General features: G+C 39.5%; 1 protein-coding gene across 4 annotated transcripts in view; it reads left to right on the top strand.

Annotated features, from left to right (window-relative positions):
- Positions 1–9,062, top strand: part of LOC140209954 (protein FAM107B-like) — a 112,883-nt gene extending 103,821 nt beyond the window's left edge. For all 4 annotated transcript variants that reach the window (XM_072278644.1, XM_072278642.1, XM_072278641.1 and 1 more), the window contains 2 exons: positions 2,247–2,391; positions 8,360–9,062. In XM_072278644.1, the coding sequence (XP_072134745.1) occupies positions 2,247–2,391; positions 8,360–8,467 (253 nt within the window). In that variant the 3' untranslated portion in view covers positions 8,468–9,062. The remainder of the gene's footprint in view (positions 1–2,246; positions 2,392–8,359) is intronic.
- The last annotated feature ends 4,112 nt before the right edge of the window (positions 9,063–13,174 follow it).

The following is a 13,174-nucleotide window of genomic DNA, read 5'->3' as shown; positions in this document are numbered from 1 at the left end:
GTTGTTCAATTTCTGAATCTACACAAGACTTTCTAACATTGTGGGGACCATTTTTGAATTATTTTCAAAATTTTTGATTTGTTATTATGTACAGATGTTGGCTAATAATACGTTTTACTACATAATAAGGATTTTTTTCCTTTTTTCTTTCTTTACCAAACAGCTTTTCTTGGTAGTGGGTTTAGATTTTTTTTGTATGAATAAAATTATTACTTTTCAATACTACGATTCAATTTAATGAGACAATAAGTGTGATTTAAATATATTGTAATTGATATATACTATATATCCTCCTGTACTCTGTATTTTTTATGTAAGAAATCAATAAAAATATTGAAAAGAAAAGGAATATACAATAAAAACAGAAAATGCTAGAGATTCTTTGCAGGTTGGGCTGTAACTGGAAAGCAAAACAGAGTTAACATTTTAGGTTCAAGGCACTTTATGAGTCATGAAACATTAATTGTTTCTTCTGCTTTTGCTGCTTGTTGTGTACTTAATAGTTCAATAATAGCTGAGTTATCTTATATACATTTTGGTTTCATAGCCACAAGTTTCACTTGCCAAGCAGAGTGATCCTCCTTGTCAGGAAAAACATTATTCCACAGGAATAAGACATCTTCCACAGTGATTAAATTTTTAGACCTGAATGCAAGAATTGAAAATGTGCTCTGCTGTGACCTGCTGAGGCTTTTCCAGCACTCTTGTTTTTATTTCAGATTTCCAGAATCTGCAGCATGAGTTTCGTTTACTGTAGTGAGGTCCGAAAGGCATGTTCTGCTGTTGTACTGGCCTAATATACAATGTGCAAAGTTAAGGCAAAATGCATGGATGCTTTGAATAGAAAGTCAGAAAAGAACAAGCAGGAGAAAGTATTTGCTGATAAGGTTGGTTGTAGAGAGGATACAGTAGGCAGGTGTGGAGCATAAACACAAAGAGGACTAATTGGTGCCGAAATGGAGAGATCAATTGGATTAATGTGACAGTTAGAAACAGATTTTCTGCTCCTTCGTCTCTGTTATGTATTGTTAATAGCAGAGCTGTGGGACGTGCTCGTTAGGTGAGGATATACAAGAAGAAGGAATGGTACTGAGTCAAAATCACAAATAGGTAACTGGCAGAAAGAAAGAGCAAGTTACTGTAATATTGGGGAATACAGTACTATGTCTGGAAGTCTGTAATGTGCTCAGACAAAAGACGAGATGCCGTCTCTCAGGCTAGTGTGTTGTGCCTCTTTGTGACGTTGCAGGCGGCTGCTGGCACAAAGGTGAGAGTTGGGGCGGGATGGAGAATTAAAGTGCCAGGCTTAGAGCGACTCCAGCAGACTAAATTCAGGTGCTCTGCAAAGTTATCAGCCAAGCTGCATTTTGTTTTTCCGCTCTAGAGGAGACCACATTGTCAACAGGAAATGCAGTACTCTAGATTGAAAGAAGCACAGGTGAATCTCTGCTTCACCTGGAATGATCTGGATGGTGAGAAGGGAAGAAGTGAAAGGACAGGTGTAGCATTTCCTGGCTCCCATGGGAACGTATGGTAAGGTGAGGAGTCGCTGGTGGGAACTGAAGAGCCAACAACAGAGCAGTGAAAGAAAGGAGTAGAGGAATATGTGTCTGGTGGTGGAGTTTTGTTGGAGCTGGCAGGCATTGTGAAAGATGTCTTGGTTAGACATTTGTTAATCCTCGTTCTTGGCGAGAAGATGCACTAGGAACCTCTTATAAATAATGGAGTAGATTTTCCACAACCCTGAGAATCTTGGCCACCTGCCTATGGATTTAACGCTTGATTTTCATTTAATAGCTAAAGAATAAGGACCAAAGAAATTCAAAAAGAACTCTTCTTGAATGGCCCCACATGCGTCCTTCTGCTGGGAGCTGGATCCCAGACCCAGTGTGGCATAGGGCAACGCAGGGCTTCTACTGGAGGAAGTGGCCAGCTGCGCCCACAGATGGCAATACTCTACGCGAGGCTTACTCACTGTGAAACTGAATGTTACTGTCCTTGATTCCTGAGAAACAGAGAAAAATAATGGTAGAGTGTGGTTTTGTTACTGATGGAATAAACAATCTATGGACTTTATGTTATTGTTCAACGTTTAAATGTCCTTTAAATATAGAAGTATGCAATGTTAGCGTGTAACCTAATGTTCACCTGAGAAAAACTGAACTTAGACTTAAAGAGTCTACTGAAGCAAAGCACTTTGGAAGTTTCTATATAAAACAGATTAACATTTTTATACTCCTCCTCAGAGGCTTTGCACTTCCGAGAAAACCTGAACTCCAACGGGTAATGGAACAAAGAAAATATAATTTATTAAGGGAACAGGAAAAAGCCCAGAGACCCAAAACAGACCTTGAACAAGAACTTAATAAGTGGCACCAGAAACTAGAGCAGGTATGTTTGGACCCTTTGTATCATTTTGCTAAATTTAATATCAATAATCTAGTATCAATTATTCAAAATTTCTAGAGTAATGCATTCAAGTACAATTACCGATAAAGCACAGGTGTGCTGTAGCTACATATGTCTATACATTTATAGAGATTTGGTAAAAAATTGGCAGCTTTGGTTTCATTCTCAACCACACAGTAAAATAAATGTGTTTCTCAAGTGTATGCTTAACCATCTGAATCTTTCACTAAGCAATTATTAAATAATCAAAGAAAATCTATTTGCATGTGTATTGCATTGCTTTTTACCAACAAGCGTACAAAATAAACACAAAGAAACAAGTTTCCACTTGTTTCCATAGTAGTAATGCCATTTAATGGAAGTGTCCAAATCAACAACAACAATCATTCAATCTCAGTGAACTGCAACAAAGATTTCTTCAAGCTCATGTTTTGTGTGTCCATTTAACATTGGCCCTTTATTACTCTTCCCTACATTTTAATCCCTTGATCCCAGGCTTGCCATATTCAAAGGGGCAGTCTACGTTTAGATTGATAATAATCTGCCCTGTATTAAATCTGTATTCGGCAAAAATATTTCTATGCTTACAGGAAGATCAAGAATTGCCGAGGGCCTGGAAAATGTAAATGAGTGGTTCTAATTATTTTTGTGAACAACTGGGTGGTGGGGGTTGGGGGAGGAAGGGTGGAGTAAAGTTCTGAGAAAACTGTCTTTTATTTTTGAAATGTTGTATTGTCAATGATCCGCCGCTCACAAAATGGATGCCCCAGACCAAAATCATGGGATATAGCAGTTGTACTGAACCAGGAAGGCTCCTCAAATTCAATTCATTTTCTTTGCCATGTGAAGTTACTGTTAAGAAAAGTAATTCTGTAGAAATCTGAGATGCAGTGATAATCTAATACATATAATGTGTGCCCAAAATGAAAACTTTACCTCTGATTTTTGTATTAAGCTTTAAAATAATGTCTCCAATAGCAGGGCTTACTTTTTTTTATTAAGAGAACTGCTCTGGAGAGATCAGGATGCCCAAGGAACCAAACATGCCCAGTACCTAGTACATTGAGCAATCCAATTAACAAGGTACCTTTTGATTAAACGCTCTTTTTATAAATGCATGATTTTCATACATTTTCTGTACTGTTCACCAAACCATGATCTGAGATCATCATAAAAGCATTGAATCTACTCTACCATTCAACTCATCTCTTTTTTTCTCACGTTCTTATTTTAATTTTCATATTTCATGTATTCTCCCAAAATAGGCAAAGGCTGTTTGGCTTATGTGATCTGTATCAGCTCTCAGCCCAGAACCATTCAAACTATTCTCTCTGTAAATTGGTCTGCATTCTTTGGGTGCTTTTTGCACACCTCTCCAAGAAGGCTTGAACTATGTTCATCCTGCCTTCACCTGCTTTACTTTTCAGCCAAATCCAAATAACCTTTCACACCCACCTGTATTTAGGAGCATTGACTAGGAAATTGGAACATAGCCGCAACATTCTGGCACTTGGCTGGACAGTTCAGAGTTCAGAGTTGAGGGTTGAGAGTCAAAAATCACTTTCTGGCATTCCTTGCACTAGTACTTGCTTGGGAGATCAGCAGAAAGTGTTCAGGTGAGCTTTGTTCTATTCAGAAAGATGTGAAGATGTGGATATCAGAGCTCTTTATTTGTTAAGGACAATTGAGCGGGCAGTGGGGGACAGTGAATTGTAGTGAGTTGAGGTTGAAGACAGTGAGTCATGGGAATGGAAAAGGGAGGTGGTTGAATTGTAGAAAGATCTGTGCTCCAGGTAGAGGTGTGGGGATTGAAGGAAGAAGAAGAAATTGAAATTGGTTCATTATCGTCACAAGTACCAAGATATTGCACACCATACATACAGATCAATTCATTACAATAGTGCAGTGAGGTAGTACAAAGGAAAACAGTAACAGAATGCAGAATATTGTGGTACGGTTACAGAGAAAGTGCAGTGCAGGTAGACAATAAGATTTAAGGTTATGATATGATAGGTGGTGATATCAAAAGTCCACTTTTAAGCCCTTTTCTTCGCTCTGGCAGTGAACAGGTCTTTTAATGTCTGTAGCAGACAGCCAAAGATTTTCTCTGCTATACAAGAAGTCAATTTTAAGGGTGAAAAAAAACATTTCTGATTGAGGTTAGAGTTGGAATTGGATGCATGTCAGCTCTGGCAGTGTTTGTAGGCCATTACTTCCTACAAAGCGAAACCTAACATCATGAGTGTCTGTGATGCTTCACTCCCAGATGACGACTCATCCCTCGTAAGACGTCAAGCCCTGCTGGTGTACCTGGTGTGGCTCTGGAAACCTGTGCCAACCAACTGACGGGAGTGTTCGAGGGCATCTTCAATCTCTCACTGCTGCAGTCAGGGATTCCCATCTGTTTCATATCAGTGTCCAAGAAGAGCATGGTGAGCTGCCTTAATGACTATCACCCAGTGGCACTCACATCTATTGTGATGAAGTGCTCTAAGAGGTTGATCATGGCCAGAATCATCATCTCCTGCAAGGATCTGCTGCAATTTGCCTATTGTCAAGTAGGTCTACAGCAGGTGCAATCTTACTGGCTCTTCCCTTGGATCACCTGGCCAATACCAATACCTGCATCCGTCTGCTGCTTATTGACTGCAGCTTAGCATTCAATGCAATCATGCACTCAACTCTAATCAACAAGCTCCTAAACCTGGGCCTCTGTACCTGCCTCTGCAACTGGATTCTGTGGTCTCCTGGTGAGGAGACCACAGTCCAAGCGGATCATAAGTAACATCTCCTCCTCGCTGACAGTCAACACTGGCATACCTCATGGATCTGTGATTAGCCCACTGCTCTACTCTCTCTACACCCACGGTTGTGTGGCTAGGCACAGCTCATCCATCATCTATAAATCTGCTGACAACACAACTACTGTTGGCAAAATTTAAGATGGTGATGAAGAGGTGTGCAGGAACAAGATAGAAGAGCTAGTTGAGTGATGTGGCAGGAACAACCTTGTCCTTAACGTTACTAAGACGAAGGAATTGATTGTGGATTTCAGGAAAGGGAAGTTGAGGGAGCTCACACCAGTCTTCAGTGGGAGATCAGATGTGAAAAGGGTGAGCAGTTTTAAGTTTCTGGATGTTAACGTCTCTGAGGAGCTATCCTTGGCCTAACATATTCAGACAATTAAGGAAGACACAACAGTGGCTATATTTCATTAAGAGTTTGAGGAGAATTGGTATGTCACTAAAGTCACTCACAAATTTCCTTAGGTGTACCATGGAGAGCATTCTAACTGGTTGCATCAGTGTCCTGTAAGGGTTGGGGGGTGGGGGGAGCGGTCACTGCACAGGATCAGAAAAACCTGCAGAAAGTTGTAAACTCTGCCAGCTCCATCATGAACTACATCTTCAAGGAGCAATGCCTCAGAAAGGCGGCATCCATTATTAAGGACCCCCATCACCGAGGGCATGCCCTCTTCTTATTGCTCCCATCAAAGAGGGGACACAGGAGCTTGAAGACACACAGTCAACATTCTAGAAACAGCTTCTTCCCCTCTGACATCAGATTTCTGAATGGATAATAAACCTATGGACACTTCCCCAGTATTTTCCCCTCTCTTTTTGCACTATTTATTTTGATTTATAGTTTTTAATATTATGTATTGCCATGTACTGCCAATGCAAAACAACAAATTTCACAACATATTCCACTGATGTTAAGTCTGATTCTAATTTTGATTCAGATTCAGTGGAAGTCTTATCGATGGAGCCCTCAGCTTCTAACTATTTGCAAATGCGCATCACGCTCCAGATTATAGCAAGTCCAAAGACCTAACTCTTAAACAGTTGCACCTCTCTTCAAATCCCACCTCCTTCTAAGGGAAACAAGCTGCAGTTAATGCCTCCATGACTGGCCTTCTGAAGCACTTCATGATGATGGATGTTAATAGTTATTAAGGCATATTACTTTGTTTCTCTTAGTTACCGCCATGATAGCTGTCTTCTTAAAGCAGATAGGAACCATGGATTGAAGCAGGGAGAGGTGAAAAATGTCTGCAGAGTACCCCACCTACTAATCTCTGTAAATTGCGACACAGGGAGCAGTTTGTGGTAAAACCAAGCCTTTCATTGGCCAGAGATGCACTGATTGCTTGTTGCTGATCTTGAACTGGACACAAAGCTTTGCATTTTGGTTCCACAGTAGAAACATGGTGGAGGCTTGGCATTCATATGCAAATTCAGAGAGTCATTTCCTCTGGAAGGTTCTGCTTAAAAATCACCTGGATTTAGGCTACGTCCACAGTAGACCGGATAAACCATAACCAAAGCTTTTTCTCTTCGTTTTGACCCTCCGTCCACACTGAAACGGTGTTTTCCTCCCCTGAAAACGGAGCTTTTCTAAAACACTCTCCAGAGTGTTTAAATCTGAAAACGCTGGTTGGCCGTTGTAGTGTGTACAGGGTACTGGCTAATTTTAAAAACGCTGTCATGACGTGCCGGAACAAATGGTGGCGGCAGCGCAGCATTTCATTGTTTTCTTGAACACAACCTCCAACACCACAACAACAATATCTGACAATAGATGTGTAACAGCCTAATGTAACACTGTATGGAAGTACAAGATAACACTGATGCAGACATGTTTTATACACTTAACAAGGTGCTTTATTAATGTATTGTTTGTGCAAACATTCAGTAGATGCAATTGTCACTTTTGCCCAGTAACTCATTTTATTGCACATGTTAAATACAGCAAAATAATACACAAAGACATGACAAAAGTAAAGGCAAACAAATGAGGTATCAGCAAATTTCACTTTTGCCCAGTAACAAGCCTTATTGCATTTAGTTGTAGTTGTCGTCCCTTTCATCAGTGAAGAGACTGTGGCTGTAGGAAATGTTTCTGGACAAATGCGAACCAAGTCTTTCGTTTGGCAATTTTTAAAATGTTTTTCTAGTCTGTAACTGGACAAACGCGCACCAAGTCTTTCGTTTGGCAATTTCCTTTTAAATTTTTCTAGTCTGTAACTGGACAAACGTGCACCAAATCTATTGTTTGGCAATTTCCTTTTAAGTTTTTCTAGTCTGTAACTGGACAAACGTGCACCAAGTATACCATTTCCTCTTCGCTTGTTTTCTGTGTGTCCTGTGCATGCCCAGTAGGAGGAGATTCGTGCAAGTACCCACTTTAAAGTGGATGGAGGTATTTTCAAAAACGCCTGGTGTGGAGGCCTATCGTTTTTACGCGAAACCAGCGTTTTCAAAATGATCCGGTCTAGTGTGAATGTAGCCTTATTCTGAAACAAGAGAAAATCTGCAGATGCTGGAAATCCAAGCAACACACTCTTTTCCATAAATGCTGCCTGGCCTGCTGAGTTCCTCCAGCATCTTGTGTCTGTTACCTGGATTTATTGATCTATCTGCAGTGTGTTGGTCGAACTAACCTGTAAAATATTTTTCTATGCTTATACAATAACAATCAGTATTTATATTTCATGTTTAAGGTGGAAAATTATCTGAAAATATTTTGTAGAAATAACTTACCAAAATGAGAGGTAGCGACAATCAGAACAATATTTGGTTACAGTGACACAAAGGAAATTAAAGAGAAGGAGGGGATTCTAAGCCAGTTGATGAAGACAAGAAGTCTTTAGGGAAATCCAGCAATTTGAGAAGTTGGGTGACCTGACGGAGATTTATATGAAGAAATCAGGAAAAGTTTTTTCGACATGAATGAGAATAGCAATGCTTGAGTCAAAGAGCACTCAAACGACAGGTGAACAGATTTCGATCAGAGTTAGGTTAAGCTCAGCAAGAATTTTAGTTGTTCAGCTTTACAGAGAGGTTATTGTAACTTATGTAAAGTAGTATGTTTAAACTGTTTAAATTTTATATTTATCTTACTATGGAATCACATTACTTCTGAAAATTACTTCACTTTTCATTGACAGTATGAACAGGAACAACAAAGGTTGGAAGAACATGAAAATGTCCCAGAGTTTGTCAAGATCAAAGAAACTTTGAGGACAACAAAGAAAGCAGCTACAGTGAATGGCTAGATTAACTAGTGGAGAATAAAATAGTGATTAACTTACGCTGTGCCTCTTGGTATCCTAGCCCATGAAGTGATGGGAAAGATGGAACTTGTAGTTTTCAACAATGAACTGAATTATTTCTGGTAAAATTTGGCTCATTTTTCACTTAAAGCACAACAGTTCTCAAATCTGAGCAATCATTTTTATCGTATTATCAGTGGGTCATTTCACTCATTTGGTTATTCTCAGTTTTGGAAACATCTGTTTGTCCACAGTAGCCGATTACTTTGTATTTTCTTTTGGCCATTTTAAACAGGTATGAACCAAGTTCCTCTAAAGATGTAATCTACTATGGTCAGAAATGACTGATATTAAACAATTGTATGTCATATTGTCTACAGTATAGCTAATTACAAAGATAGTTTACTGAATGAAATGGTTTACAAAGTGTGTTTATTGGAACAACATTAGCTTTGTTAGCATTGTGGACTTCAGGAAGGAGCAGACGAACCATCCTCCTCTGTGAATACATGGCTCCTCCATAGCGAGAGTTAAGTACACCAAGTTCCTGGGAGTTCACATCATGGATGACCTCCCCTGATCCCTCAATATCACCTCCCTGAACAAGAAGGCATAGCATTGCCTCCACTTCCTAAGAAAGTTGAGGCAAGCAAGGCTCCCTCCCATCTTAACTGTGTTTTACAGGAGCACTATTGAGAGTATCCTGATAAGTTGCATCTCCATCTGTAATGGGAACAGTCAAACATCGGACCAAACGTCCCCACAAAGGACTGTGAGAACAGATGAGAAGTTCATAGGGGTCTCTCTGCCATCCACCAAGGACATTTATCAGGACCACTGCATACACAAGGCCCTTGGTATTATTAAGGATCCCACTCATCCATCCAGCATCACCTTTGACTTTCTACCATCAGGCAAGAGACTACAATGCATAACAATAAGAATGGTCAGGATGAGAAACAGTTCCTTCACCCCAGGCTATTAGGCTTCTGAACTCCCTGCTGCATCACTTTCAAAGTGTCACTGGTTAATCTGTTCCGTACTTTCCAACATTTAATACCAATGCACTTTAGTTTGTTATTTATGTGTAATTCATCTGTAGATTTTGTCCTTACCTTCATGAGTTATCATGTTTCATGTGTGTTATGTGTACTTCTTTGCTTTACTCCCTGGTTCAGAGAAATGTTGTCTTTTTTCTATATACATTATATGGTTATAGGTATACATTATATACATGTATATAGTTAAATGACAATAAACTTGACTTTGGGCAAGTCAAAAATAAATAATTAACCATTTGTACACTTCCTTTAACTAATCAAAATAGTTCACTTTATTAGATTTTTTTCAGTGTCTTGCATTCCAGCTACATGAGAATTACATTAAGGACAAACAGGTGAAGAGCTGGCAGAAATAATAGTATACTAGAAATGTAGAATTGACAGGAAAAAGAATGTCTCTTCTGAAAAGGTATTTACGTACAATATAAATATACTAGTTTCAATTTAGCATTTAGTGAAACACAACAATTGACTCAGTTGAATGATAGTACTATCTAGTGGATTCTGGCTAATTGAGCCATTGGTTAATTGGGGAAGCCACTTATTTGGGACAATTCTTAAAGAACAAAAACTATTCAAGAAAATAGCTGGGATTCCCTTCACTTATTTGGGATACTATGCCATTTAATTGGGACAGGAGACTGTTGCTGAACAGTTCCTAACTAGCGTCAGTCACATGCAAACAACAGGAATACTGCAGATGCTGGAAATTCAAGCACCACACATCAAAGTTGCTGGTTCACCAGCAACTTTGATGTGTGTTGCGTCAGTCACATGCACTTGTGTTAGCCGTTAGACGCTACACCGTGCTTAGAGCAAACAGTTTTTAAATAGCATCAGTTGCATGTGTTTGTGTTCAAAAAGCAATGACCTTTGTCACTGACAGTTGGCAAAAAAACAAGCAGTAAGACAATTCAGAACTGCTTTGCTCATTGCAGTTTCAAGCATTCAGGCTTGGAGAAGCCAGAAATGGCTGGGATTGAAAATGGAACAATTCCACTACTTCAACAAGTTAGGTACTGCGAAGAAATTGAAGGTATCAACAATCATCTTGAACGTTGCAATGAAGATTTGAAGGGTGCAATCATCAAAAACATTGTATGAAAGAGGTCTGCACCGATTTTGTTCATTTACGTGAAATGGGGGAGATGCGTTTAAGAGCAGAGTTGATAGTGGAGGAAGGGAAGCCCCTTTCTTTAAAAGAGGAAGACATCTCCCTCATCCTAGAATGACAAGCCTCATCCTGAGAGCAGATGCGGCGGAGATGGAGGAATTGCGAGAAGGGGATGGCGTTTTTGCAAGAGACAGGGTGAGAAAAGGAATAGTCCAGATAGCTGTGAGAGTCAGTAGGCTTATAGTAGACATCAGTGGATAAGCTGTCTCCAGAGACAGAGACAGAAAGATCTAGAAAGGGGAGGGAGGTGTCGGAAATGGACCAGGTAAACTTGAGGGCAGGGTGAAAGTTGGAGGCAAAGTTAATAAAGTCAACGAGTTCTGCATGCGTGCAGGAAGCAGCGCCAATGCAGTCGTCGATGTAGCGAAGGAAAAGTGGGGCACAGATACCAGAATAGGCACGGAACATAGATTGTTCCACAAACCCAACCAAAAGGCAGGCATAGCTAGGACCCATACGGGTGCCCATAGCTACACCTTCAGTTTGGAGGAAGTGGGAGGAGCCAAAGGAGAAATTATTAAGAGTAAGGACTAATTCCGCTAGACGGAGCAGAGTGGTGGTAGAGGGGAACTGATTAGGTCTGGAATTTATTACTCTGTTCTGTTTGCATGGAACTTCAGCTAATTGGGGCAGCTACTGAAACAATTACGACAAAAGAGACTACATATTATAATTTTTTAGGAAATTATTGGTGTAATTGAACTTGGCTGTACCCATATTCACTACACTTTAAGTGTAACAAAGAAATAATGTTTTCTTTCAAAACTGCTTATATTTCTCATATTCCCTTAAAATTATTTTCCTATTATGTACTACTAACTAGGCAACAAGCATTAATGATCATAAATATGAAGATGGAGGAGACAAAAAGGAGGAGAAAGAAGAGATGAAGCAACCCAGAGAGCCACTTGTTGATTGAACTTCCCATGAAAAATTCATACCAGTGCCATTCAGATTACTATAATCCAATTTTCCCACTTACTAGTGATCCTGCACCATAAATTCTATCTGAAACTGACCACAGAATCCATTTGATGGCAACGCAAAAATAAAAGCCTGCAGAAAATAACTGTTCCTAATTTCAAACGTGCCAGTCGAAATTTATGAATAAGACTATTTCAAATGCACAAAGAAGTTTTCTAAATATATATGTACATTACATTGACAGCTATCCCTTCTGTGCGTTTCCTGTTCTTTCACTCCAAAGTAGTATTTTGTCAGTTGTTGCAGACTGCATGATGGAGACCACAGATGATCTTGGTGATTAATTTTTAACACCTCAGGTTCAACAAAATTTAGTCAAGATTGCATGCTTCATCTTGAACAGGAGCAGACTGGGCTGGCTGACTGGTTGGCAAGGACGCTGGTGAAGAGAGAGTGGTAGGAGAGTGAATATGGTCTTCCTGACCGAGGACAATGGAACAATCTATGAAATCTCCTGGAGGACATGCTCCAGACTATCATTGTCACAATGGTAACAAATGGACTTTGCATGGCAAAAATTTAAGCTTTTCATTGGCATTAATGTGCGGCTACCATTTGTGCTGCAGTAGGACCATGTCATTGGTTATGAAATTGTGCATTGTTTTGGATTCAAATCACTAGCTGTATTGCTCCTGGAACTTGTATGGCTTGTGAAAACAATGCAAAGTCATAATTACCTGACTATTGAAAACAAATCTTCAGAAAATTCTCCAGTTACACAGAGCTGGGTAAGCATGGGTGCAGATCTTTGCACAGCAGCATTCTTAGTTAACTTCTTCACCTCTAAAGCAAAATAAAGCAGGTGGAATAAGTGTTGTGCAAAGCAAGATGCCTATCTTCAGAATTGTGGTTTTCAAGCTTAAAACACAGTCCTGTTGCTAACTGTTTTTCAGTTAGCCTCAGAACACGGAGGACTGAAAAAAATCAAAACAACACAAGTGAGACAGAACCAAAACCAGTCAGAGGTGCAAACACCCAAAGTGATCACAAGCATCATAGCAAAGTAAGTTTCCTAGAAGTGGTGCATCTCTTACAAAAGTACAATTTGCTGACATGAATATTCTGTTTTTTGATCCCATCTCTTCTATTTGTCCCCTTAAAAAAGGGATTAGTGATATTCACCAGTTTCTCACCCATAATAGTTGTGTTAAAGTCTACTCTCCAATAAGGGGCAAACATGCCAAATAACTGAGAAACTTTTAACCTTTCCTCATTCAATCCAATTTGAACTCCCAAGTTACGTGTTCAAAATTGCCATCTTTTCTACAGCCTGCATTGTACATGTCAGGTTTAACATCCATGTAAACATCACAGAGGAAACCTAGTTATAGCTTTGGAAGTAGCAGGTAGTCTCGATGCATTGAGTACATTATGGGATTCTGACAAATTTCAAACTGACACAATACTTTTTATGGGTTCTTTTTTTAAGGGCACGATGTGGTTTTTGTTCTCTGCACATTGAGTGCCAGATTGTCTTCTTTATATGTAGAA

Source organism: Mobula birostris, chromosome 14 (assembly GCF_030028105.1).
Source record: "Mobula birostris isolate sMobBir1 chromosome 14, sMobBir1.hap1, whole genome shotgun sequence".
Lineage (NCBI taxonomy): Eukaryota > Metazoa > Chordata > Chondrichthyes > Myliobatiformes > Myliobatidae > Mobula > Mobula birostris.
Note: the sequence above shows the minus strand (reverse complement) of the source record. Positions and strands in the feature narration are given on the sequence as shown.